Below are 27,729 nucleotides of genomic sequence, written 5' to 3'. Positions count from 1 at the left end.
TGAAGCCAATGAATGACAGTGCTGCATAACTGTGAAGCATGCGTTCATGCACCCCAGATGTCTGTTTCCTGTAGAAAATTTCCGGAAAGGTGTCTGAGGCACCACTTCTCCGTCCTGCAATCGCCTCCCTTCCTAGGGGAACTGTCACCACAGGGGACTGAGGAGGGGCCCCACCCCACCTTCTGGGCTGTCGGGTCAGTCCTTTGACCCAGTTTCCTTGCCTGGGAAGCAGTTGTAGTGAATAGGACAATTGCAAAGCGATGGATCAAAGCAGTTCCTCGACCACTCTGATTTCAAGGCCACTTCTCTCATGGGGTGCTTTTGTTCTTGAAAATATCACTGTCATCACTGCCCAGTTATTTGGAAAATATCACTTTATTATCCAATGTACATTATATTGACCTTAAAAATACAGTAGAGCAGTCATGGAAATATCAGGTCTCCTACGTCCCGTGGGCACAAACTGACGGGGGGAGAAGCGTTTTCAGGTTTTCCTGAAAGGCTTTGGGTTCATTCTGTGGGGTCACGGCTTAGCTCTCTCTTTCCTCTCCTCTCCTCTCCCTCCACCCCCCCAACTGCAGCTCTTAAGATAAACTTTATAAACGAGGAAATCCAATATCCAGCCTCCCCCACTGCGAGGTTCCCGGGAAAGGTAATCTAATAGTAGTGACTGAATTTAACGGCAGTTGGGTAGGAATCCTTTTAATTGCATTTCCATGCCTGCTGTAATGTATCCAAGTCTTGTAAAGACCAATAATTTATTACTTTTAATGAGACAGAAAGTATTTCTTTCTCTTTCTAGCCTCATCGTCTAATGAGAAAGAAAAAAAATATATAATATATATATATAAAACACTATATAAAAAGTGAGTTCCAGGCAGAAAGAGTTCTTTCATATAAAATGGTAGCTGTAGTGTATGAAAGTCGTACATTAAAAAAATAATAATAAATCACTCTGGTTCTAAGCCCGTAGTGGGCCAACTGGAGTTTTGAAGTGACAGAGGAAGTAACTGACAGGCGGGTACTCATTCTAGAATGATCTATCATGGCACATCTGCACAGGGTTAAGTAGAGGAGGCATCTTCAATTGGATAACAGGGTGCTACTCATCTCTGTGGCTTATTTTCAGTGACTGCTCCTTTGCTAGCTTTGCTATAGACACTCATGAAAGCATCGGAGTGGCGTGTGCGGCACAGGGCCCGTGACGTGCGGGTGAGAGCACACGGAGTCCTGTAAACAGGAAAGCAAGTCCCCGGAGAGGCTGAGCCCTCCTTCCCCGTCTGTGTCGCTTCCTTTTGCCAACAAGCATAGGTCAAAGTCAACATGAACCCCAAACCCAAGTGGGGTCCCCCATGGCCCCTGACAATGCCTTTCAGAGCTCGGACTCTCTCCCCCAGGGCTTTCGGTACAGATGTGGCTTTGTCCTCAGTTCCTAAGCAATGACCGTGGAGTCCACGCTCTCCAGCCGGGGTTTCAGTAAACGTGGATATAGGTTGTTTTTGAGTCCGTGCCCAGGATGTTTTTCGCAGTGCACTTGTAGAACCCCGAGTCTCTGTGTGTGGCCTGCTGGATGGTTAATGACCCCTGGGGGTGAAGGAATCTATTTCCGTACAGACGGGCCTGCGAGCCGGCGGTCAGCTGTGATCGGTCTGGCAGCTCCCAGCTGATCTCGGCTTTGGGGACCCCCATGACCATGCAGTTCATCTTAATGGTATTCCCGGGCCGGGTGTAGATGACAGGTGTTGGCTCACTGGTGATCCTGGGGGGATACGCTATGATGATTACGGGGAAATTCATGACGGAGGAGCCAAACGCATTGTCTGCCTTGCACACGTAGGTGCCCCTGTCAAACACCGAGGCCTCTCGCACAGTCAGGGTGCCGTTTTCCCAAATGGAGACGCGCCCCCGTGCTTGGGGGTCCTGCAGAGTCATGCCATTGGGGAGCGTCCACGAGAAGTGTGCCTGCCGCCCCCCGGGAGGGAGGCAGTGCAGATGCAGCGTTTCCCCGTTGATGATGCTCACCAGGTTGTGATACTGCTGGTTCGTTTCGGGCTTCAGCCCCACCTTCAGGGACACCAGCCTCTCGGTGTGACCGGCGGCGTTCCGGGCCACGCAGCGGTAAGCCCCGGCATCTGCAGACGACAGACCGCTGATGTGCAGCATGCCGTCACTCTTGTGGTAAAACCTGTGCGCCTGTTGGCCACTCTGCAGCTCCGTGCCATTGGGGAGCACCCAGAGCAGGGTGGGGGCCGGGGTCCCCACGGCTGAGCAGTTGAGACTGATGGTGTGGCCGGCCATGGCGGTGATCTTCTCATTGACTGGGTCATGGAAACTGGGCTTCTCCACGGGCTCCAGGACGGTGAGCTGGACGATCAGCCTGGCTTCCCCGCCCTCGTTGCGGCCAATGCAAGCCAGCTGCACCGAGTCGCTTTTCCGCAGACTCTTGATGTCCAGCGTGCCATTGCGATGGATGGTGACCCGGTTCCCGTAGTAGGGGGCCGGCAGAACCACGCCCTCCGGAAAGGCCCATAACACTCTGGGGGTGGGGACGCCCTCTGCCAGGCAGTCGATGAGCTTCCGACTGCCTCCAGCCGCTATCTCCCGAACCGTGGTGATGGCGTCCGGGTTCCCATTGATCTTGGGCGACTGGACATTGACGTGAATCCAGACTATTTTCCTGTCCTCCCCAGCGCTGTTCCTGACCACGCAGGTGTAGTTGCCGCTGTCTGAGCGCTGGGCTTTCTGGATGAGGAGCGTGCCGTCCTGGTAGATCTGGTATTTCTCGGAGGAGGTGGGGATCAGCCTGTTGGTTGGAGATAGCCACGTCACCCTGGGCGTGGGCTCCCCTTTCGCCTCACAGGCCACGGTGACCACATCCCCATAGGGGACGTGGACCACGGAGTATGTCTTGTTCCGGATGGCGGCGGGCTCCGTCACCACCTTGACACGCACGGTCATCTCATCCTTCCCCACCTGATTCTCGGCAAAGCAGGTGTAGTCCCCTTCCTCACGCATCCCCACTTCGTTGAAGTAGAGGGTCCCGTTGTTGAACACCACGTAGCGCTTGGTACGTCCGCCGCTGTCATCGGACTGCATGAAGGAGTTGACCAGGCTCCCGTCCGGAAGACTCCAGAAGATCTCGGGGTTGGGAAGGCCGGTGGCCACGCAGTCCACTTTCAGGTCGCTCCCGTAAAAGACCCTGTGGTCATTCTCCTCTTTGTGCTCGATCTTGGCCGGCTTCATGACCACGTTGACCTTGAGCACCACGAAGTCGTCGCCAACCTTGTTCCGAGCGACGCACAGGTAATCCCCGGCGTCTTTGTCGGTGACGGATTTCACCACCAGGGTCCCGTTGGCAAACACCTTGACCCTGGTGTCGAAGCTGACGGAGAAAAAGAAAAGGCGTAAGATGCCCGTCTCCTAAATGCCACCCCCTGGGTGGAGGTCCCTGGGATGAAGCAGAAACATGTGGCTCTGAGAACAATCGGCACACGTGACTGCTCCTGCCAAATGTCAGATGGTTTCTGCAGCCGCCACAGGACTGTGTCCACATGAGGAAATGGCTTATTTACTGCACAGGAGAACTCCCCGGTTCAGTCTGACCTTGGGGTGGCCTGGCTACTGATTGGAGGACGTTAAATGCAGCGAAGGATTTTAGCCCTGTTAGTGTGGGTGTGTGGGGATCAAGTATTTGCATGGTGGCCCGTGAAGAGTGTGTTATAATGATAAAATCAGGTAAAATGCTACCGTCACGGACAGAGTGAATCTCAGTTATCCTTATAGAGAGATGAAGTCCTTTCTGCAAAAAAAAATTCACTGGACACTATTTTCACTGTTGATGGTATTTTACAATATTGTGTCCCATGATGAAACAAGAAGCAGCAAAATGGCAATATTGTGGATTATGTAACGGTGGTGACACCCAGAGTTTCAATGCTAAAAGCCGATTCTTAGGAACATGACAATATTGGTGCAGAGTCTCCTTCCCTAGAATCTGAAACCAAAGCTGGGTGACACTCACCAGTGTCCATCCCTCTACGTGAAATGGTCAGAGTCGGACCCAAGTTCACACACCCCTGAGTTAATATTTATAAAAGGCTTTTGGTTTCAAAGGAGCAACACGGAAAGAATAATAGAAATATCTTCACCGTGCACATGACATTTTTATAAATATTAGTGTGTTCTTGAGCAATTCGGGACTCATGTTTTGAGTAACGGGGTGAAAAATATTTGGCAGGCTCCTACTTTAAAAGTGTCCAGCCTGTCAATCTCAGTGACACATAAATTATAACGCTGGCATGAGTTGGGGGTGGGGGCTTCAATTTAATCCCTAAATATTTCCTAAACACACCTTATTCTTCTAATGGGGTGTCTGGGACCGTGTTGTAGATATTTAAAAAATAAGTAAAGTCTGCCTAGGACTCACTTCAACCTCATTATTGTTAAGAAAAGCAGCTACAAACAATGATTAAGTACAGTGTTTTGTTGGCCGTGGTGACAATGTCACCAACATAAATTGGTAGGATGAGAGGAGATAGGCAAAGATATTTTAATATGTCTTTGGAGTTTGGATCCGAACATGTGTATAGTAGCACATGTCTGTACACATTTTGAAACTTCTGTGAAAGTGATTGCTAGCTCCAGTCGTAATGAGAATCAGCTGAGGAAGTCTGAAAACTCGACGTGCCCACACGTCAATGGAGACTCCAATATCTGTGTTTTTAAACAGCCTAATGGGTATAGGCAGGGCCAAGAGCTGCTGTGCTGTGAAAGTCACGTGGGTTGTTTAATTACACTTAACTAGGAAGAGAGTCAGAATTTAGTAATAATGGAGCCACGGAGATGGGGACTCGTGATTTATAGGGAGGTCCTAGTGGCGTGGTTCACATTCATACGGGAACGATATTCTTTTGCAGTTCGTGTGGCTGCAGCTGTGCCAAAACCAACTGGAAACACTTGTGCACAGACGGCACATCTGCCCGGCTGGAAGACGTGCCTGGGAAAACTGGGTGTGTGGAATTCAGGATTGACAGTGACAGATCCTGCAGGCACCACCCAGCCTTCTAAAGAGAACATACACACAGGGGGGACAGCACTGTCCCTCTTTTCCTGCACCGGGAAGACGTGGGTGAGATGCAGCTGTGTAGGACCCGTGACTGGGCTTCGCTCACATCCTGGAGAGGGTCCCTCACGGACGTGCGGTCCTGCCCGAGCTGCAGGGTTGGGGATGCTGAAGGCACATCACAAGCCAGGGTTCCTCCACCAGGGCACCTCTCACATTCCCTTGAATCCGTCTTGCAATCATGGTCCCTTTCCCCTGTAGCTTGAAATGCTTGTTAGAGAGACACTGACTCTTTTGGATTTGGGGCCGGATGACTCTCTGTGGTGGAAGCCTCCGGCGCATGGCCCTGTGGGGTGTGGGGGGCACCTCTGGTCTGCAGCCGCTGGGCAGGGGCACCCCCACCCCCAGCTGTGCCAAGCAAAACACATGTCTCCAGGCACCATGATTGTCTCCTGGGGCTCATGTGTCTAGTTGGAAACGTATCTATCAGACAGAGTTAATAGAGACATAGACAGACAGACAGACAGACAGCAGACAGATAGATGATAGATAGATGATGGATGGATGGATGGATAGATAGATAGATGATAGATAGATAGATAGATAGATAGATAGATAGATAGATAGATAGATAGATAGATGATAGATGGATGGATGGATGGATGGATGGATGGATGGATGATGGATGATGGATGGATGGATGGATGGATGATGGATGGATGATGGATGGATGATGGATGGATGGATGGATGATGGATGGATGGATGGATGGATGGATGGATGGATAGATAGATAGATGATAGATAGACAGACACACAGACAGAGTGTCCCCAGCATCGGAAGCCCAGGGGTTGGTGTCCAGCCAGGGACGCACGTACCTCAAGAGCGCGTCAATCATCCGCTTGGAGGGCAATCTCCAGAGGATGCGAGGCCAGGGGTCCCCGGAGGCGCTGCAGTCCAGCCGGAGGGTCCCGCCGTAGTGCACGTTGGTCCTCTGCGGGGAGGTGCCGGTGATGCGCGCGTTGGCCGCCGCGCGCTGCACGGTCAGCTGGATGGTCCTGCGCGCCGAGCCCACCACGTTGGCCGCCACGCACTCGTAGCGCCCGCTGTCCTTGGGCGCCAGGTTGCGGATGTAGAGCGTCCCGTTGGGGAAGACGAACAAGTTGCCGTTGATGAACTGGGACGGGCGGATCTGCGTCCCGTCCCACAGCACCCAGCGCACGCTGGGCAGGGGCGCGGCCTTGGCGCTGCAGTGGATGTGGATGCTGAGCCCCGGAGGCAGCGAGATGTTCTCCAGCTTCTCCTGCTGGATGACCGGGGGCAGCGCGGCCACGTGCAGGCGGATGGCCAGGCTGTCGGCGCCCGCCGCGTTGCTCGCCACGCACTTGTAGACGCCGCGGTCGGCGAAGGAGGCCTCCTTGATGGACAGGGTGCGGTTTTCGTGCAGTGTGACCCTGCCCTCCACGGGGGACACGGTCTGCCAGACCCTCCTGTCCGGGAAGATCCAGGAGATTTGGGGGACGGGGGTTCCCTTGGCCAGACACTCCATGGCAATCGTGTCTCCCAGGTAGACGGTCACGTCCTGGTAGTGGGAGGCCAGGATCTGGGGCTGCTGCACGGTCACCGAGAGAGCCACCGCCATCCTGTCCACGCCGTGCAGGTTTTTGGCCACGCACATATACTGCCCGCGGTCTTGCAGCTGCACCTTCCGGATGACGAACGTGCCGTTCTTGAGGACCTCAAAGCGCTGAACTCTGGTGTTAGGGGTCATGAGAGCACCTGGCAATCGAAAACAGGGACGGTCAGGTGACAGAGAAGGGGGCCCTTTCGATAAGGACCGAACAGGGACCTAACCAAATTCTCTCAGTTAGGTGGGAAGGAGCCAAAGCAGAGACCCATCCCCGCCTGCAGAATGGGCGAGGGAACGTTGGGCTCCACTGTTCTTCCGGACTCTTAACACCCATCCAAGAATCGGGACGCATGCCACCTTCAAGTAAAGGGCAGCCACAATGGGTTTCATCGAATTTTCTGGAACCCTCCATGAGCCCCAGGCCCATGCAAGGTGGCCACCTCATTCCCTGCAGGTCCTGCAGCCACAAACTCCGTCCAAACAGCCCCTGCCTCGCTGCATGGGTGCTGTCCTTCTGGGTCCCCAGGTTGGCTGCAGGGACGCCCCAGGCTTGCAGCCATCAGCCAGCTCTGTGCAGCCAGACTCCTCAGTCCGACAAGAGAGCCAGATGGAGCGTTTTCCTCTCTACAGTCCGGTGCAGCTGGGCATCAGGTCGTGCTCCCCGGTGGCTCCTCACATGCCCTCCCCACATCGGGGACACCTGCTTCTTTTCTTCCGCACTCTCTATGCTCACCATGTTTCATAGCCTGTCTTCTTCGTGTTCTGCCCCAGTCAGCCTCTGTGTGAACCAGGCATTTCTGACGCTGTGACATCTGGGGACCTTGCTGACCCTGGAGAGACTGTCCTGCTCGGGGCCGGCCAATCCCTAGGTCCGGCCACCAATTGGCGCTCGAGTGTTCCTTTCATGTACAAGAGCACCGTCCAGAGCCCACACTCACCACCTCGTTTGCAGAGCAGTCACATGGAAGGTCACCCCCACACCACCCTGGCTTTGTCACCTCAGGGCAGGTACCAGACAACTAGGGGCAGCCCTTATGCCACAGAACCTGCTGAAAGGGTTCAAGCCAGCCCGTCCTCTGTCTGCTCACTCTGCCTCATCTGTTCCTTCCAGCAGAAACTGCAGTAAGATCTCCTGCCTCGGTTTCCCCTGCCCCTCTGCCTTCTCACCAACCCTGCTGCTGCCCCGGGGACACCTGTGTCTCATGCCGTGATCCTCCTTAGGAACCAACTATCTTTTCAGTGGTAATTGTCCCTGTTCTGGTGACCTCGCCATACCTGAATAATAATAAGTCTTATACTTAAAAACAAGGAAACCCTGATTTTTAATTATCCTTTCCTGTCGCACGCTGCTGGGTTCCTGGGTCCCGGCTGACACACAACTCTGCCTCTTCCTCTAATCATTTTGTGTAAGACGGGAGTCCTTCCTTTAGAGGGAGCTTTGAATGCTGGAAGGTCCCCTCAGCCCTCACCCCCGAACACGACTCATTACTTTGCCAAGGTCACACACCTCCTAAGAGACCTGCATGCGAATTGTCACGGATGGTGTACTCCAGTAGAGAACACTCCAGTAGAGAACACTGAAACAACGGCCTATCGACGCTGCCAGACCGCAGCTCCCGGCTCCAGAGCTGGGCCCAGCCACCCGAGCCCCACAGAATAGGTACTGGTTGATGCCGGCGTCACCGGCCTGCCTTCCAGATGCTGCAGCTGAGAAGTCCACCTGCTGATCCACTGGGCAGATATACGGTGCCCTCACCTCAGGAGCTAATTGGGTTGATCCAGCAGGAAAGGCTCAAAAAACTAGAGGCATTGTGCAACTCCACGACTCTCGACTGCAGCACTCAGTGGACATGAGAAGATGTCATTGTGGCACGTTGTGCCAAAGAGCGTTCTAGAAACTGGAGCGAGCTAACGAAGAAGCAGCCGGCAGTGGAAGCTGCTTCCTGGACATATGGAAGAATGTGTGTGGATGTGCATGGAGGGCGTCTGGTCCACGGATGCTATGAAGTGGCACAGGACATGCGAGATCCACAGGATCAATGGATTTTCCCCGTCGAGGGATGTACCTTCCATCAAAGACACTCTCCTCTCATTAGGACAAACCCATGGTGCTGCCATTTGCTACTTCGAGCAAAACCCCTTCGTAAATCATTACGCAACATACGACATCAAATGCTGAGCTGATCAAAGAAGCCAATTTCCCTACGCTCCGTCGCTCCAAGCACCTAACGTTTGGCAAGCTTCCAACACTTGTGAGCTCAACGTGAGCAAAGACAGCATGAGTCTCCCAAGTGCTCTTAGCATAAATCACGGCTCTGTTATCACAACGGAGACAAAAAAACAAGAAACCCCTCTGATCAGAATCCAGGCCTGAAGACGCAGCTGTGTTGAGAGGAGGAAAGAGAAAGGGGACAGGGAAGGGCACTCCGTGGCGGCTGTGCTTCTCAGATTCACTTTCTTCTGTTACCTGGAAAGCATGTCTCTGCCCAGCAATGCACACGGTCACTTCTGTGCAGCAGGCTGTGCTGTGGGCATGTGCGGATTCCAAGTACAGCTCATCATATAGACCATCGCTAGGGGTAAACTGTGTCCCCACAAAAATTCACATGTCGGAGTCCTCACCCCCAGGACCTCAGAATGTGACCGTGTTGGAGACGGGGCTTTAAAAGGGGGAGTAAGGTAACATGAGGTCACTAGGGTGGGCCCTGATCCAATAGGACTGTGTCCTTATAAGAAGAGATGAGGACACAGACACACACAGAGGGACGGCCATGTGAGGACACGGGGAGCAGACTGCCGTCCACACGCCCAGGAGAGAGGCCTCAGGGGGGACCGGCCCTGGGACACCTGGATCTCGGACTCCAGCATCCAGAACTGGGAAAGAATAAACATCTGTTGTCTAAGGCATCCCTTTCGGGGTATTGGTGATGGCAGCCGTACCGAATAAATACAACTGCATCTCCAGGTTCAAATCAAAGCGACACCTGGTGGCCTTACTTTTGCAAGGCAGTGGAAGGACCAGGGGACTGTTCACACTGCCCCCCACCTTCCCGTGCCCCCCCACTGCACCCCACAGGGGTAGTGGAAAACTTCTGTAGTGGACCTCATTGGGGGAAGTCAGGGGCTCCTTTGTGAAGTGCTGCTAAGCCCACCTTATTTCCCATGCAAAGGACCTATTTATTACGTTTCCGTGGCTGCATTCAGATCTCACATCAGTTCAGCTCCTTACTTCCTGTCCCTGTAAAGGGATGGGCATGTCCTAGGTTCTCAGGGGTTCCCTCCTACCCTACCTGCCTGTCCCCTTCCCAGAGTCTCTGGTTCGGCCTGAGGTCACAGACTCAAGTGACTCCTGCTACATGAGCCCTGATAAAAATGCTACAAGAGCCCTGATAAAAATGCTTAACTCCCCTACCTGTGGAAACCTTTGTCCAAGTAACGAACGGCTTGGGCTTCCCCGTTGCCTCACACGGGAACATGACGTCGGTCTCCGCAGTGACAGACACGGTCTGCGGGGACTTAGTGATAATTTGGGGCTTTTCCCCAAGGGTCCAGAATTTGGAGGCAGGTGGTCCTCCGGCAGAGAAGAACTTGGAGCCGCTCTGATGGAAGCTTCTGGAAGGCTGTCCAGAAGCGGTCACGAAGGAGACAGAGCTCCGGGTGGAGTGGACGAGAGGCATGTTCTGCATGTTTGTTGAAGGCAGTGCCGTGCTCCGGGGCCGTTGCACGAGTGGAGGTGCTGGGGGACCCAAGTCTCCATGACTGATACTCTGAGAGTGTATCCTCGTGTAAGGACCGGGGTTGACCTTTCTCTCTCCCATCACTGGGGCAGGAGAGGTGGGTGTCTGCGGCTTCAGAGTAACTCCCAACTGGGGGAAAGACAGGGTCCTGTTGAAAAAGAAAGGGAACCTTCCATTCGAATACTGAGGACCTCTGGAACTTGGAAGCCTGCCACCAGGGTCTCGTAGGTCCGGGATGTAGTTATTTCCAAATACTTTGGCATTGCCGTGCCATCGGTCAGCTCCTGGGTCGGGAAACGTGCTAGGAACGCCAGCTTGGGACGTACGCCACGGAGCCCCAGCAGTGCTTGTGCTTGCGAACTTGGGAGTCGTGACGTGGTGACTCTCAGGCAAACCCCTGAGAGGAGGGTATGCCGTTATTTCCGGTTTGTTGGTCAAGTGGCGAGGGGGCTGGACAGTTACAAAGTATCTAAGGGCATGTTGTGTGGTCACAGGTGGTGGCCGTACAGTCCCTCTTGGTGGCACAGGTGAAGCGGGAACTCTGGCCGGTTGGTGGAAAACTTGGACTCTCCCTGCCTGGTGGTGACGGTCTGGGCCACGTGGGAGAATGTTTTGGGCCTTACCATCAAATGCTTCCCTTCCTAACTCCTTCTTTGGCGTTAACGTAAACCCATCCTCGTCGGGAGACGGGGTGGATAATTCATTTGGCCTCCAAATACGCCGAGTGCCCTCATTGTGGGCTGGCGGGGTTTTGGTTTCTGGGACCCCCACGTAATTGAATAAAATGTTTTCCTTGGACTCGACTGGGGTTGGAGGTACCCTTGAAGCAAGAGGCGTGGGTTTTGTGGAGGTTTGTAGCAAAGACACGAAGGTCGTGTGGGAGGATGGGGACGCTGGCTCTCCCATGGGGGCCGGGGTGGGGTCTTGGCCGGGTGGTCTGACTTCGGAAAGGGTAACGGCGGGAGTGGTTTCTTGAGGATCCTGGGCACTGACGGTTCCTGCCCGACTTGAAGATAACGCTACGTTCATGTCCAAGAGCGTCGTTGGAGCAACATGTTTTTCCTGTTGGAAGAGTGTAGAGGCTGCCACAGAAGGTGACACCGTAGAGGGAAAATCGAGGTCCTTCCACTTGTTGAAAAAAGATGTGTCTGTCAGGGTTTCCGGAGAGCTAGTGAGAGCTGTGTCTGTGTGTGGCCTTCCCGGCTGGGCTGTGGTTGGGGGATTCCTGCTTTCAGCTCCTGGAAAGCTGGAAGGAGGGGATGCTTCCTTCAATTCTCCCACAGTGGAGACCTCGGAGCCAGAAGTTGATTCGACCTTAATGACGGACTCACCAGGGGCGAAACCATCAGTTTTATCATCATTCATATCGGTGACACTGTTATTCTTCATTTCTCTTCCAGCGGACGCAGGCTTCTCTGTGCCTGGAATTGTCTCTTGGAATGCGTCGCGAGATAAATGCATGTTTGTGGCAGTTGTCGTAGAATCTTCCACTCTAGTCATGAGACGTGGTTCTCCAGTTTGCAAAGAAACGTTTGTCGATAAAAGTAAAGTCTCTGGACGGGGGGTAACAGTATTTTTATGCTGATTTTCTGAGGAAGGGCTGGGCTTGGACGCAGATGTGGCAGAGCTCACTGTAGATGTGGAGTAACCATGCTTGTTCGGCCTCTTGCCGTGTTTCCTTCGTGGGGTCCCCTTGGTTACCGGTTCTGCATGCCTCCCCATTTCTAACTGTTTGGGGACCCCAACTGTGCTCTCACCCCAAGAGGTAGGAATGGGTGCACTCTCCACTTTGCTTGCAGTCTTCACTTCAGGGGCTCGAGTCGGTGGGTCAGAGAAAGTCTCCGTTGGAGCAAATGTGGTGGGTGGAGTCTGTTTATGCCGGAGTCGGAATTTGTGGGGACGAAACCTCCTCCTCCCGTTGGGTCTCTTTCGAGAAGGGTGAGTGGGCGGCACTGATGGTGAAGTGGCCTTCTGGGTTGGCATCGTTGTCATCGTGGTGTCCTTGTCAAACAGAACCACCAGGGTGGTTTCCCGGGGACCCTGGGAGGGAGCCACGCTGCCCCTCGCTCTCGGGGAAGAGTCGAGCAGAGTGCCCGACTTCCCGCGCTGCCTCTTCCTCCCAGGATTTCCGGAGTCCGCGCGGTCTCTCTCTGCCATAGCTCCTTCCCGCAGCGACAAAGAATTCTCCTCTCTGCTCTTTTTAATCGGTGAGTTGCCCTGAGTACTGAAACTGTTGTTCACACGCTGGGGGCTGCCTGTTTTTTCTTGTCGATGTGTTTGGGCTGGGACGTCTGGCTCCCCAAAAGTGACAGTTTCAAATGGCCTCGATGTCCTGGAGTCCACAGCCAACAGGGTCGGGGTTGGAGGAAAATGCCTGGGGGTCAGTTCTTTCATCTTATCTTCATCGGGTGGTGAATGGGTTTCCACTTGTGGGTAAACGGATGGCAGAGTCTCTGACTCGTCCAAAGGTGACTGGTCGTCTGGTGATGTGGGTTCTGGCACGGCTCCCATGTGTACTGCGAGCCCGCCCTCCTCTGTGGCTGTGATTTCGCTGGTGGGCTCTGCGTAGACTGTGTCCAAGGTCTGTAGCGTAGGAGACGACGTATAAGGCCCAGACATCAGTGTCGTGGTTGTCGCCCACGTTGAGTCAATTTCGGTTGCAACTGTATCCTCAGCCTTGTCGGAAAACTCATCATCCGTTAGTTCCTCCAGGTCTGTGCCTGTCACTTTGGCTTCGGCAGGAATGACTCCATCGTGGCCATGTTCCAGTCCCAACCTGGTTGAGGAAATGGTGCTGGAAACCTGCTCTTCCTCACCAAATAAAGACACATCTGCAGAGGACTCTTCGGCACTGATTATGGCCTGTTCCAGTGACACTGAGGGAGGGGGGACGGCAGGCAAAACGGGGGTCGCCTCTAGGCTCACCGATGCAGGAGTGGTGCTTTCAGTGACCCCAGGGATTTCCGTGCCCTTGGGGAGATTTTTCCCGCGTACTCTGGCTAAAATGTCTGCCCAGTGCTCTGGATTAATCTGTTTGTTGGCCATGTTTATTTTTCGTCGGGACTCGAACACTCTGCGGCCTTCTGCGACGGTTGTCTCCGGTTCTTTCTCAGAATTCTTCCAGGGCTTCAGTTTTCTTCTCCCTTTCTTGGTTTTCTTCCCTCCGGGGATGGCGTCGTCCTTTGTCTGGATGAACATGTCATGATCCTTCGGATGGAGAACTCGCCTTGAAGTGTTGTCTCCGTCTTCTACGCCGGAGCCCCCTTCATCCTCTACAATATCTCCTCTCAGCCTGGAAGGAGTCTTCCCGCCGGGGCGTCGACCTCTTTTTGATGACCTGCCAGATCCTTTCTTACTCACCGTGACGGCCACAGTGAAGTCGTCCGCCCCTTGCTGGTTGACAGCCACACACCTGTAATAACCACTGTCACTGGCTTGGACCTTGGGGATGGACAGAGTCCCATTGGCCAGCATGTACGCGTGTGATGTGTTAGTCAGATCATTAACGATCCTTTTGTTTGGAAGAATCCAGGAGAGCTGGGCTTCAGGTATTGCCAGTGCATTGCAAGGCAATATCACTGGCTCCCCTGGGTTCCTCTGAATTGTCACTGTGTGTCCATCAGGGGGCTGCGTGACAGGTGGCTGTACAAGGACCCTGTATACCATTCGGTCCATCTCATCCCGCACCTGAGCAATGCACTGGTACAAACCAGAGTCCGACTGTTCCGTTGCTTTGATCTTCAGCCAGCCGCTGGTGAGGATGGAGAATTTGCCGTCCTGGTCCTCCGTGGGTGCTTTCAGGACAGAGCCATCCGGAAGCACCCAGAAGATGGATGGACTCTCGGAAGCCTTCACGTTGCAGCTCAGCTGGCACGGAGCCCCTTCCAAGACAGTCTGAGCCCTTTGCACAGCTCCACTGGGCTCGATCATGACCCAGCTCCTGCTCCGAGACTGCTCCGCGTCTTTGCTGGACACGGTCAAGGAATGCTGCGAAGAGTAGGACAGCAGCACCGTTTTGGCCGTGCTCTGTCGTCGGTTCAGTTGCAGGTCTATGGACGGCTGCATGACCCACGCCGGCTCTGCCCGAATGTGGGCTCTGACGCCCGTGTAGTAGAGCGTGCCGTCATCAGCGTCTTGCCTGTATTGGTAGCCGACGCTGGGGTCGTGGCTGAGCATGGCTTCTCGGTGCAGCCTCACGGGAACCTCGCTGTAATAGGCAATCAGTTTCCACAGTTTTTCATAGTTTTCCCGCGTCATCGCACACTCAAAGTCCAAGGCCACGGTGGCGTTGATCTCCACCTCCTGAGACTCCGTCTGGTTCAGGTGAATTTTGTACACATCCGTCGGCTTCTTGATGGCACACACCAGGCTCACCACGTTCCCGTGCTCGTCGGTCATATTCAGGGAGATGTTCCAGGCGGGGAGCTGGAAGGCCTCCAGGGAGAGCTGGCTGTCACCGTCGTCCTCTGATTCCTGCTCGTCCTCCCTGCTGCTGCTCTTGTGGGACCTCAGAGGGGACTCTATGGAAGGCTTCACACAAGGAATGTCCTTGAGCTTGTGAAGCTCTTGTCGGTGTAGTTTCTCGGGGCTGGAGCACATGGCACATGACTGACCACCTTCGTAGGCTTTGTCCTTCTTACACTTCAGAATCCCTGCAACAGAGAAGCGAACAAACATGCTACAAGTTAGTGACCTACGTACGGAACGGCATGCCTGGCACGCGGCCAGAGGATAAAGGCTTCCTGCGCCCGGTTCCCACCTGGGTGCCTTTCCATGGTGACCCAATGCTTTGCCTCTGTGACGTCACTTCTGACCTGAGTTCAATTTAATGCACACAGTGTGTGGCAACTCACCAGGGTTTTATAACTTGCTTGACAATGAGTAATGAGTACTTTGCGAACATGTCTTCCGTGAAAAATTCTGCTCACACACATTCCACATGTTGCTTTCTGTGAAGGTCCAAGAGAATCTACGTAAAATAATTCATGAAGGTGTTTCCAGGGTAAAGGACCAACTTTTGGCATGAATCGCATCCTATCTACTTTTTAATCATTGTTTTCCCTCTTTCTACAGTTTCTTTTGTCTCGGGCAGTGTTTGCTTTATGGATCCACATTCTAGACATGAAATCCTCCAGAATTTTCTCCTCCGCCTCTGGCCACCATCCCGTCTCTTCCTGTTTCCCGCTTCTCTGCCCGATGCATTAGTGATGGCGTGTTCCTTAGCTCGGTCTAAGCCCTTTTCCTACTTGTTCTTCCCCACCAGCGATGACGTTGCCCACATGTGTGGTTTCAATTACCATGCATTAGGCATTGATGACTTCCACATGTGTTTCTCCACTGCAAACACATCCCTACGAGGTCCACACCTAATTCCCTACTTGACATGTCTATTTAGATGTTACAAAAGCACCTCCACATACGGAACCATATTATGCTTTCTCCCTGCTCCACACCTCGCCCTCTCATGCCTTGTTTTATATCAGGACGTGGTGCCTCAGACTCTCCCCATGGGGATCCTGGAAGGCTAGGAATGTTTTTGCACCGTCCTCTGGGCCTCTGCCCACTTCTTTCTGTTTCCCACTGGGAATACTCCATACAAACCATTATCACCTATGATTTGGAGGAGTATAAACCTTTTCACTGGTTTCACGCTATGTCCTTTTGCCTCCCTGAATACAGCGTTGGATGTAACTTTCAGAGTAAACGCCTCAACATGCAAGTATGATTGTTTCACACACCTCCTTGAATACACCACACACACACACACCCCACACACGTACACGTACACAGACAACAAGCGTACATGCGTACACCTGCACACAAAGGTACACACATACATGTCCGTTATGGCCGAGAAGGCTCTCTGCCCAGAAACACTTCACCATTCCACTTCCGTACAGCAGCGCTGCTGCTGGCAAATGAGTAAGCAATGCATTCCCTCTCATTCCCTGTTTGGGGACTAGTTCCTGTCAATGACATATGACTGCGGGTGACGTGTGTCTTTTCTAGTTGAAACTATGACGAAGCGGGTATGTGTCTCTTTCCCCTTCCATTGCCCACGTAAGCAAATCTGGGACCTACTTGAGGAGAGCCATAGAGGGAAGCACTGGGTTCCTCACTCAGTCCTTGGAAGAAAGCCACCTGGCAACCGAAAGCCCTCACATCAAGTTGTGACAGACGGTGTGTGTGTGCGGGAAGTTCCTCGATTGCCACGGGCTGAGGGTCTTGCAGAAACTAAGGACAACGAGACCCTTCAGAGCAGGTGACCTGTTAGCAAAGATTTGGGTGCTGAGAAGAAGCCAGCCTCTTGAACGTCTAGCAGAAAAGTGTTCTCGGCAGGAGGTGGAGTGACCCCGATGACACTAGGTTGGAAATAGGTTTGGAAGGGGCAGTGCAGCTGGAACTGGGTCAATACGGGAAGCTGTGGGGCCAGCACGTTGCAGGACGGGGGGCAGAGCAAGGAAGCACCATTGTGTAGGAACCATTGGCAAGGCCTTTAGGATACATGCTTTGTATCCTAAAAGCAATGGGAAATGATTGCGGGACTTAAGCAGGCGTGGGGCGTGGCCAGGTGCTTATTCTGAAAATGTGTGCTGACAAGTTCTGTGGAGGATGGTTGAAAGGGTGTGAGCAAAGCTGCAGGAAGACCTACAGACAGTGCTCCAGTGTCTTCCTGAGTGACAAGGAAGGAGCTGGACCCAGGCTGGTGGCTGTGACCACGGAGACGAGCACGAGACCCAGGATATGGTAAACCCAGTGGCATCTGAGGATGGGTTCCAAGGCAGGGCTCGGGGGAGGGGGTAAAGAAAGGAAAACTGAAAGAAAAACAAACCACTTCCTCATTTTGATTCAGCAGCTACTTTCTTAGGACTTCTACACATCGGTCCTTTTCTCGTTGTCATTGTTTGAATCAGTAGGACATCTCTCTCCACTTCCATAAAAGAATAATCTCAGTCACCCCCCAGCCTTCTTTTTTCCAAGCACCCTTGTGTGTTTCCTCACAGGACAAGGAATCACAGAAAGACCCACATCTAGCTGCAGCCCCGCTGAGCATAACACTCCAGACATCCATTGTACGACAACCGTCATCAACTGAGCATAACCCATCAGGTGACCGTGACGTTCCATTCTACTAAAGGATAGAAATGCATTTGAATCACGGAGTGGAGGTGCCGGAACATTTCAGCTGTAACCGTGGACGTGTAAGTGTCCCGCCCTCCTGATGTGGTGATGCAATTTCACCCGATTCAACATGGAGCCATGTGAGAAGGTCGGAGAAGGTGACGTCTCCGGAAAGGTGAGTAACGAGGACACACGTTGACACTCTCCCCTTCTTACCTTTGGATTTTGCATCCCATTGCAGAAACCATGTCATGTCACAGTCACAGGACCATGGGTTCCCCTGCAGGTACAGGTTCTCCAGGAGCGGCATGTTCTGCAGCATTCCCGCGGGAAGAGCTCGGATCTGGTTCTCTGCTAAGTACAGGTGCCTGATGTTGGACAGTCTGAAGTAGTCCAGAAAGGTGAACGTGGAGAAGGTCCCGGCGTGGAGATGGTGGAGCATGTTCCCCTCTAAGTGGAGGAGCCTCAGGGACGTCAAGCCCTTGAACGCTTGTGGGTGGATAAACTCGATTTTGTTGTGGTCCATGTGCAGCCTCATTAAGCTCCAGAGGCCCTTCAGGGTCTGTCCTGTGATCACACGCAGCTTATTGTAGCTGAACTTGAAAACCTATGAATGGGATCAAATATATGGTGACGGAAGGAGGACGGACTCTGGGTGGTGAGCACACAATGTGATATGTAGATGATGTAATACAGAATTGTACACCTGAAACCTATGTGACTTTACTAACCATTGTCACCCCAATAAACTTTAATTAAAAAAAAAAAAGAAAACCTACGAAGACAACAAGGGGGGGTGGGGGGGACTGCTAGTGAAAATCATGATCATTACTTAAAAGCCACAACCAGGAACAGAAAGCAGAACAGAGGGCAGGAAAGTGATGGCATGAAGCTTGTTTTTTCTTGGGGAAAAAACAAACAAACCTGGCAATGTTCTTTATCATGAGGGAGCATAACAGAATTTCCTTCCGCTAGCCAGGACGCCAGGATGGGTCCCAGAGGCGGGACTGGGGGTGCTGTGACGTGCCCAGCTTTACCTGAAGAGAGCTGAGGTCCTTCAATGCCCCGTCGGGGATGCTGGGTATGTTGTTGCCGTGAATCATGAGCAGCTCCAACCTGGTCAGTCCCGCGAAGGAGGTTTCGGACAGAGCTTGTATACTATTAAACCTAAAATACATAAATACATACATATGTAAATAATGGCTGGATGGATGGATGGATGGATGATGGATGGATGGATGATGGATGGATGGTGGATGGTGGATGGATGGATGGATGGATGGATGATGGATGGATGGATGATGGATGGATGGATGGATGGATGATGGATGGATGGTGGATGGATGGTGGATGGTGGATGGATGGATGGATGGATGGATGGATGATGGATGGATGGTGGATGGATGGATGGATGGATGGTGGATGGTGGATGGACAACGGGAGTAAGAAACCGTGAACACATAAATCCCACATGGGAAAGAGTCCCCAGCCCGCCAAGCAGCAACTTAGCAGAGATGGATTCTGAGGTCCTTACTGGTGCTGTTCCCAAAGCACAGGCCTGTCTTTGTGTCCTTGTCCATATGTGTCACAAGAACCCTGACGCATTTGTCCCTACCCTCGTTTAACGAAGGCGTGCTCGTTGGGAATTCCGACGTGGGATACGCTGATCCAGTCAGAGGCTGTTCAGCAAGGCCCAGCCTCTTACAGCAAGCGGTCGGAATGGCCTCTCGTTGCCAACCGCACGGTGTGGTACCAGTACTAACAAACGACACGTGGCCCCCGACATTGGAAGGAAGCAGACAGCATCAGAAGGAAGCAGCTGTGCGTCTCATAAGGGACGGAGAGGGCTCTGAGGTAAAGGACCAGATTACAGAGCTGACGGCCAAACGTGCACAGCCGTGTTTTACAAGGCACAGGGGGTCCCTTCTGATAGATTACGTACGTTATCTGTAAACATTCTGGCATGTGTGGGGCTTTGTTTCTGTGTCAACATGGGTAAAGATGCTCCCTTGACTGGAAAGCCCCCATTGCTACATTGTAATGGCAGAAAGAGGCCCCCAAGTTAACCCCTGGAGAACCAACGATAAAATGAATGTAGAACCCGTAGGGCACTTACCGCACACATCAGTGCTTTGGCTAAAACTTAACACACCTAGCCTGACATTATCGACTATTTCTCCTTGTCACCTAAATAAAAGGAAACAGGTGTGCAGGGAACTCAGATGGGGCACTCACAGCTTCATGCAGGCGATGCCAGCCAGGTGTGATTTTATAAGCTCTTTTTTTAAAATAAATATTTTTTAAGATTTTTTTTTAATGCATTCTCCAATTACAGTTGACACACACTATAACACAGTGTGTGGGCTGACAGTCTGCCTCATTGGTTAACCATTGCTTAGGATCTACAAGGAAATCCATCGGGGATGGTGAACACACAAAGGGAATGGATATCAACATATAACCCTTCCCCCACCCAATTTCTGGAGCCCAAGGTTTGTCCGGAAACAGTAGGGAAAGTTATGGTATCAGGTGAAGTAGGTGGGATCGGCAGGGACCAGGTAATATAGGAGCTGGGAGACATGAGAAGTCAGTTGTTCCAGGTTCAATGGGAAGCCATTGGAGGGTTTTAAGAAAGTAGGTGATGTGAGCAGAGTTACAGGTTAAAACAACAATGCTGGTGCCTCCAGGGACAATGGGTGGGGGGTGGACAAGCCCAGAAGCAGGAGACCAGGTAAATACCGGGGAGGGGCACTGATATCCATGACCAAGGTGGGGACGGTGGAGATAAGGGTCCAGGGAAACGTTCCAGCTGTGCTTGGAGGAAGAACCAACAGGCAAGGCTGAGTGACGGAATTACAGACGGAGAAACAACTGGAGGACTGGCTTCTGCCCAGATGTGAGCAAATAGGTGGGTGGTGCCATTTGCCAAGATGGGCGACACTGAGAGAGAGAGGTGTGTGTGTGGGGAATGATTCAGTTATAGTTGCCATGTGATGTTGACGATATTTGTGAGACTCCAAGGTGAAGCTGAAGGCTGAGACACAGACCCAAACTGTGCACATTCAGGAGAATTGGCCAACTGACTAATGGAGTGAAGATCACCTGAGAAAACCCCAAAGCCAGCGAAGAGTAGAGAGACCAGAAAGGGCAGGTGGGCCTTGACACAGGGGAGGAAGAGGTCAAAGGCTAAATTGCTAAACCGGGTCAGGAAGAGTCTGATGTTCCTTGGCACACGCTAGTCCAAGGGTGTGCTACGCTCATCGGTGTTTCCTATCTTAGCCTCCAGAAATTCTCACTCCCGATTTGACATCCAGCTGCACAGTGGATGCCAGGGTGGGGGGGTGAAGGAGAGGGAACACACAGAGAGATGGGAAGTTAACGTGGCACTCGGGAAAGAGAAGCTGCTGAGGGATTGGAAGGGCGCCGGGGAGGGGGGAGCCCAGCTCTGCAATCTATCTGCCTCTTCAAAGGGTCTCCTTCACCTGTTGGTTGATAGTAACTGACTACGTAACCAACCAAGTGAAATGTTTTCTTTTAAATCAGAAACATTTGCAAAGCTGCTTCACGGATACGGGTTATTATCACAAAGCAAAGAAAACTGAAAGCAACAAAGGAACAAGACAAACAAAAAAACGAAAACTCTGGCCGGCCCAGTGGCTCAGGTGGTTGGAGCGCGGGCTCTCCACCACAAGGTTGCAGGTTTGACTCCTCGACTCCCGCAAGGGATGGTGGGTTGCACTCCCTGCAACTAAGATTGAACACAGCACCTTGAGCTGAGCTGCCTCCCAGATGGCTCAGTTGGTTGGAGCGCGTCCTCTCAACCACAAGGTTGCCGGTTCGACTCCCGCAAGGGATGGTGGGCTGTGCCCCCTGCAACTAGCAATGGCAACTGGACCTGGAGCTGAGCTGCGCCCTCCACAACTAAGACTGAAAGGACAACAACTTGACTTGGATGGAGCTAATGAGAGTCCTGGGAAAAACACACCACTGTTCCCCAATTAAAAAAAGTCCTGGAAGTGCACACTGTTGCGCAATAAAGTCCTGTTCCCCTTCCCCCAAATAAAAATAAATAAATACATACATACATACATAAATAAAAGGCTAAAAGAAAAGAAAAGAAACAGAAACTCTTAGACACAGACAATAGTTTAGTGGTTACCAGAGGGTAAGGAGTGTGGGGGGTGAGAGATGAGGGTAAAGGGGGATCAAATATATGGTGATGGAAGGAGAACTGACTCTGGGTGGTGAACACACAATGTGATTTATAGATGATGTAATACAGAATCGTACACTTGAAACCTATGTAACATTACTACCCACTGTCACCTCAATGAACTTTAACTAAAAAAAAAAGACTTGTATAGGCATTTTGGAAATTCCAGAAATATGTCATCAAAGTTAGTGTTTGAAATAAGCAGCAAACTATTTAAAGGTCTACAGATCAGACACTAAGTGGACGGTTTTATTTTGTTTGCTCAAAAATACTTGGAAGGGAGCTTTTTGGAAAAGCAAACAGGAAACAGGAGACGTGTCTTTCAATGCAGACTGGGAACCCTTAAAACATCTGTGTGGGAATGAAAAATTGCATAAGTGCTCTGTCAATAATCCCTCCTTCCTTCAGAGTTTTATGCTCTTTCCAGGCTGCTGAAAGACAAATTAGACCCCGATTTCTATCTGTATCACATATCGCTGTTCTTTCTTTCCCGCCCCCCAACCTACTTCGAGACTAGTTTTCAAGAACAGCACTGTGGTATTTTAAGCATGACTTACAAATGTGGCATATTCATTCACGTTGCAAATGAAGCCAGATGGAAGCAATATATTCCATCTATAGACAGTGAAGCTATTCCTTAGCTATTTTTTCTTTTATCTTGACTATTACGCAAAATCATCTCCGATATCACTGGCATCAGTAGGAAAAAGAAGCACTGGCTACCTTTCTTTCATTCTCGTGGCAAAGCTTTCAGGGCGTCATAATTCCTGTGTTTACCAGGAGTTGCCCAAAACGAAACCACCAGAAACGATGTTCTAATTGAAAGGTTAGTTACCTTCCACACTTACAAAAATACTTCAATGTACAGACGAGTGGGACAGCGTCTCTGGGTACATGAGATGCAAACAGCTTGACAAGAAGTCGTCTCTGGGTGTTGCAAGTTTAAAGCCATCACACAGTGGACCTTTTCGGGAGGATGCATGGAGTATCTTCCCCACCCCATTCCCAAACTGATGGCCTTGACCCCCAAATAACAACAGGTGAATTGTCACACTTTCCAGGGGGCTCCTTTAGGGCCTGTCTACTAGAAACCCCAACTCTATGCCCCATAAAGGGGTCAGGTTCGAGGTATTAAGTGGTTCAGAGGGACACTATGCTAAAAACAAGTCGTACTAAATTGTAAGATTGTAAAAAGGAAACCAGATTATCTATTAATATTCCCTCTCCTGGCAAACCCAAATGATTTTCCCCACGGAGGTATTATCACTGTGGTTGGATTTTCAGACAGTCAAGTCATAAATTGTTCCTAAGGTTTTACTGAGAAAACGATGTAATGGTCTGGGCCTTGGCCTAGGGAAGTTTGTTTTATTGTCCTAACTTCCCATTGTCTCATTCTGCTCTTGCACTATAGAGTCACAAAAGCGAGACTATTTGAAGACTCTGCGTGCTAAGGTGTAAAGTCTTTGCTCATTGTTTCAAGCTTGACCATCTTATGGTACCAATATGTCTCCTCAGTAGATAGTCATCAACCCCGAAATTACTTTTCTTGTTTTCTCGATGGTAGAATATCGCTAACATATTTTTTAAAGAAATCCAAATGGTCATTTACAGCTAAAGTTGCCCTCGAGTACCTGCAGCTCATAACACCTAACATTTATGTACACAAAACATTTCGGTGTATAAAATGAAATTTTAAAATACAAAAGTTCTATCCAGAATGCTGCATTAAAATATCTCTTAAAATACAAAGGGTGCCCCCCAAAAATGTGTACACATTTTAAGAAATGAAAACTATTAAAATTGTAATGTTCAATATATACTGATAACAAAAAATGAATACACATCACGTGTGACTTCTGCAATGACAAGAGGTGCTCAAAGTGGTTCCCGTCAGCGTCCAAACACTTCTGATGACGGCGAACTACTGCTTGAGCCACGTTGACCAAAGTGTCCACTTGTACACATTTTTTCCGGCATCCTGGCTGTATTATTTAAATAGGTGAAATCCTAAAGAACTCTTTTATTTTTTCAAAGTCACAGTAGTTCATCCAGATAGCTTACAAAACGTCAGATGTCCCACTTGTCCTTTTTATTATTCTTGAATAGTTTCTGACATCTACTTAAATGATAGCCATATATTTACGTGTGTGTTGTGTGAATTCCTATGTGCGACATATTAAAGAACTGTTGTCGAGGGACATTTCTGGACAATTGAAGTGGCTCATGAGGCTTCCTTATTAAACTTTACGACAACGATGACAGAGGACGGATACGTTCAGAGAATCGCCCAAAGGGAGTGTATTTAGCAGAGTTAAAAGTCACCACCTCGATTCTGCCCACAGAGAACCTCACAGGGCTTGACAGAGCGACCCGAAAAGAAAGACATTTGCAGTTCCACGGATGCACCTACCCACAGGCAGAAGCACATACACACACAGGCAAACAGGCGGAAACGTGCAGGAAGAATGCGGTACAAACCCCAGATTGATTCTTTCCACATGTTTAGAAATCCCAGCTGGCACGGAAGCCAAGGAGCGGAACGTGCAGTGGACCTCGCTGGGGACGTAGCAGGAGCAAGGGTGAGGACAGGCGAGACCCGTGCGTGGATGTGCCCAGAGCAGGATCAGCACCACGGAGAGGGCTCCGCAGGGCGCCGGCGGTGGCATCTTGCTGGCGCTCGTGGTCCCTGGACACCTGCGTGGGGACAAGCACAAAAGGAGATGCGCTGACTGTCAGGTGGCGCTTCTTCGTGTCCAGCCAACGGGGTCTGAACTGTGCGTCTCGGTTGTCAGCATCCCAAGGCTTCAAAGGATACACACTAGCGACCTTTCAAATATTGAAGGCAAAAAAAAAAACCCCACGAAACATATGTAGGTGACCTTTAGCCGTTAGCTTTAATCGTTACTATAGGACATCGCCTTAATTCCTGATTTTGATGCTAGGATTTGGAAATCTCACTATGTTGTGAGAGAGGGTGTGGAATACGGAGTGGGGGTGGGGGGAGGAGAGAGAGAGAGAGAGAGACTGACAGAGACAGAGAGATTGAGAGAGAGACTGAGAGAGAGACAGAGACAGAGACAGAGACTGACAGAGAGACAGAGAGAGACAGAGAGAGACAGAGAGACAGAGAGAGAGACAGAGAGAGAGAGACAGAGACAGAGACAGAGAGAGATTGAGAGAGAGAGAGAGACTGACAGAGAGACTGACAGACAGAGAGAGACAGAGAGACATTGAGAGAGAGAGAGGAGGGCCACTATGTTTCTATAAAAATAAAGGTAACAATAAAAATAATTGTTATATGTCTGCCATCAACGTTCATTCCGAGCCATTATATACGGTATGTATTTGAATAAAACACTTCCAAGAAGGTCATTGTTATTAGGACTCGTTCCTTCTTTTAATGACACTATTTAAAGTTTTAATTATGTCTTCTTAAGGGGGCATTCATTAAAGCCAAATTTATTCCATTATTTGTGGGTTTGTTTATTATCTTTTTTTTTTTTTTTTTTTTTCTGGGCAGAACCAAAGGTTGATGATGGTGCAGCTTCCTTGTTTCCAGGGAGGAACTTTGGGGGAAATTTCTGTAAAATCTGCCATTAGATAAACAGGAAAAGGATTGCCTGATGAAATATGTTCAGGGAAGCAAAAAAGGTCAGAGAGGTGAAAAAAAAACAAAAAAAAACAGAAGGAAAGAAATAGAGGGAGGAAGAGACAGAGAGAGAGAGAGAGAGAGAGAGAGAGAGAGAGAGAGAGAGAGAAAGAAAGAAAATTGAGGGAGGGTGGGAGGGAGTGAAAGAAGAAAGAAAGAAAGAAAGAAAGAAAGAAAGAAAGAAAGAAAGAAAGAAAGAAAGAAAGAAAGAAAGAAAGAAAGAAAGAAAGAAAAAGAAAGCAGTTCAGATGGATATTAGAATTGCATCAGCTGCCCCACTTAGAATGCCCGTGATTGCATTTTCATGCACCGGGCATGACTTCGTCTCATACTTCTGTCATCTCTGGAATGAAGTTTATTGAACACCAGTCATACCCATGGAAAGTAAAGGGTACAGGAGAGAAACACGCCTGTCCATTCGTCTCTGCGGCGGGCGAGCGCTCACGACTGGTGAAAACTCCACATCGGTCACGCGGGGTGGGGACAAACTCCGCAGCTTTCTCGTCCTTTACATATATACATGTTTTCCTAAACCCGTGCGCGTCTCGCCTTTCAGCCGCTCCTGAGGAGCTGGCCGTGCAAGCAGCTTTGCAAAAAGCAAGTTCAGGCTGCACCTCCGCGCTCTGGAACGAAGCGCTCCCGCTGCTTTGCAGAGAGGGGCCTCCCCGCCCCCGCCTGCGCGCTCGACTTGGGCTTCTGCCAAGGGCACCGCGGCCGGCGCCCTGTGCCCCAGGCGGACCTGGCCTCGGTGTCCCAACGCCTCCTTTCCAGGCTCTCGCCCCGCCCTGCCCAGGTCCTCCCCGGGCACCGAAAGCACGCGCGCGCCCCAGGGAACCCTAGTCCCGGGCCGGCTCGGGAAACCGCCCTGAGTTTGCAAGGCTGCGGGGAGCGGGCTGGCAAACCCCGGAAAGCTGGGCGGGGGTGCGAGGCAGTGCGCGCCGGGGGCGCACAACCCCGAGCTGCCTGGCGTCCCTGGCCGGCTTCCAGCGCCCGCTCGGACGCGCCCGGGTGAAATAAGAGCTTTGCCCGAACGTGGCTCGGGTGGCCCCGCGGATCCCTGCTGCCTGGGAGTGGGACGCCGAACGCCTGTTGGCTAACGTGATGACTTCTCCAGCTCCACACCGCGCAGCCGCCGGCGGGGCCTGGGGTCTCCCCCTTTCCAGGGGACGAGCAGGAGGAGGGAGGAGACTGTTAGCACCGGAGCCTCAGGGTCGGGGGAGGAGGCCCCGCCACTGTGCTTCCCCCGCCAACGCCGGGGCGCAGTCGGTTTCACTAGGGGTTCCAGTAGGTGGCTCCCTGGGAACCAGGGGTGGGTGGGTGACAAGTCGCTAGGGAGACGGAGCGAAGGAGCGAGGAAGAGTCGGACGTTCCTGAGACCTACTCACGCACCCTCCCGCCAGCCTTCCTCAGCTTCTCTTCTGGATCTTAAGTGGCCCCTCGGCCGCTTAAAGTCGTGCCAGGAACAGTTCACTGTGCCTCGTTACCTCGCCCTCCCCCCATCGGTCTTTCCCTTGGTTGTTCCCCAATTCTCTTCACTCAGTGCAGACAGAGCCCGCGCCCTCCGTCTCCCCCGGCCGCCCAGGCCGTCCTCCGACCTCACCTGCTCTTCGGAAGCCGCGACACACGGGAGCTGTGCGCACGGAGCATCCGCGAGGCCGGGACGCACGAGTCACCGCCGGGGGTCCGCCGGGGCCATACCCTTCCCGGAGCCGGGGGCGAGGTGACACGGCTTCCCAGCGCGGCACGGCGAGCCGGCGCCCTTTTATTCCCGTCGCCGAGAGGCTTCCAGAGTCCACGCCTCGGCCCACCCCCACCCTGCCCCACCCCGGGAGACGCGCGCGGGCCGGAGCCAAGGGACCCTGGCCGCGCCGCTCTGCGCTCAGCCCTCCTCTCGTCTGTTCATCGCGCCTCGTCCCGGGTGGGCACGCCTCGCCCACTCCCGCTGGAAGGAGGGCAGGCGCCAAACTCGCACCGTTTTATTGCTGGTCGGAAAGTCCTGGGACCCGAGTGGAGAGGGGAAGCAGGAAGCGCTGCGAGCTGCAGAGTCCGCGCTCCCAGCTCTCCTCCCAGCAGAGCTGGAGACGGTTTCTTTCCTTTCGGGGAAACAGAAGGAGCAGGGCTTGCAGTCCTCTAGGCGGGACTCAGTGTCCTCTGGCAGCGCCTCGGAGCCCGTGTGCAGGCAGGGGCCGGCTGCGCCCCGCCAGCGTCCCCCGAGCTGCGGGCCCTGCTGCAACGTGAGACCCACGGACACGCCCTCCCGCCTCTGCTGTGGCTCCTGGCCGCCTGCTTCCCTCCGGCTGCCAGAGTCTTCCTGCC

The 27,729-nt window shown here is 52.1% G+C and overlaps 1 protein-coding gene across 1 annotated transcript; it reads right to left on the bottom strand.

The window, feature by feature from the left end:
* Positions 1-356: 356 nt before the first annotated feature.
* MXRA5 (matrix remodeling associated 5) lies at positions 357-27,729 on the bottom strand. The gene is made up of 7 exons (XM_074323617.1): positions 27,014-27,729; positions 24,243-24,458; positions 18,589-18,718; positions 17,768-18,158; positions 10,105-15,081; positions 5,941-6,841; positions 357-3,382 (listed from the first exon to the last, which is right to left on the bottom strand). Exons 1-7 carry the CDS (start codon positions 27,058-27,060, stop codon positions 1,474-1,476), a joined length of 8,571 nt encoding a protein of 2,856 aa, XP_074179718.1. The 5' UTR covers positions 27,061-27,729; the 3' UTR covers positions 357-1,473.

Source organism: Rhinolophus sinicus, chromosome X (genome assembly GCF_036562045.2).
Source record: "Rhinolophus sinicus isolate RSC01 chromosome X, ASM3656204v1, whole genome shotgun sequence".
NCBI lineage: Eukaryota > Metazoa > Chordata > Mammalia > Chiroptera > Rhinolophidae > Rhinolophus > Rhinolophus sinicus.
Note: the sequence above shows the minus strand (reverse complement) of the source record. Positions and strands in the feature narration are given on the sequence as shown.

What these genes read in the sequence shown, in the direction of transcription:
- MXRA5 (XM_074323617.1), bottom strand. Translation starts at nt 27,060, where the DNA reads ATGCTCCGTGCGCACAGCTCCCGTGTGTCGCGGCTTCCGAAGAGCAG. An exon ending in GTGGAAAGAATCAATCTGGG is followed by an intron (nt 18,719 to 24,242) that starts GTTTGTACCGCA and finishes TATGTATTTTAG; the next exon opens with GTTTAATAGTATACAAGCTC. An exon ending in AGGACCTCAGCTCTCTTCAG is followed by an intron (nt 18,159 to 18,588) that starts GTAAAGCTGGGC and finishes TCCCATTCATAG; the next exon opens with GTTTTCAAGTTCAGCTACAA.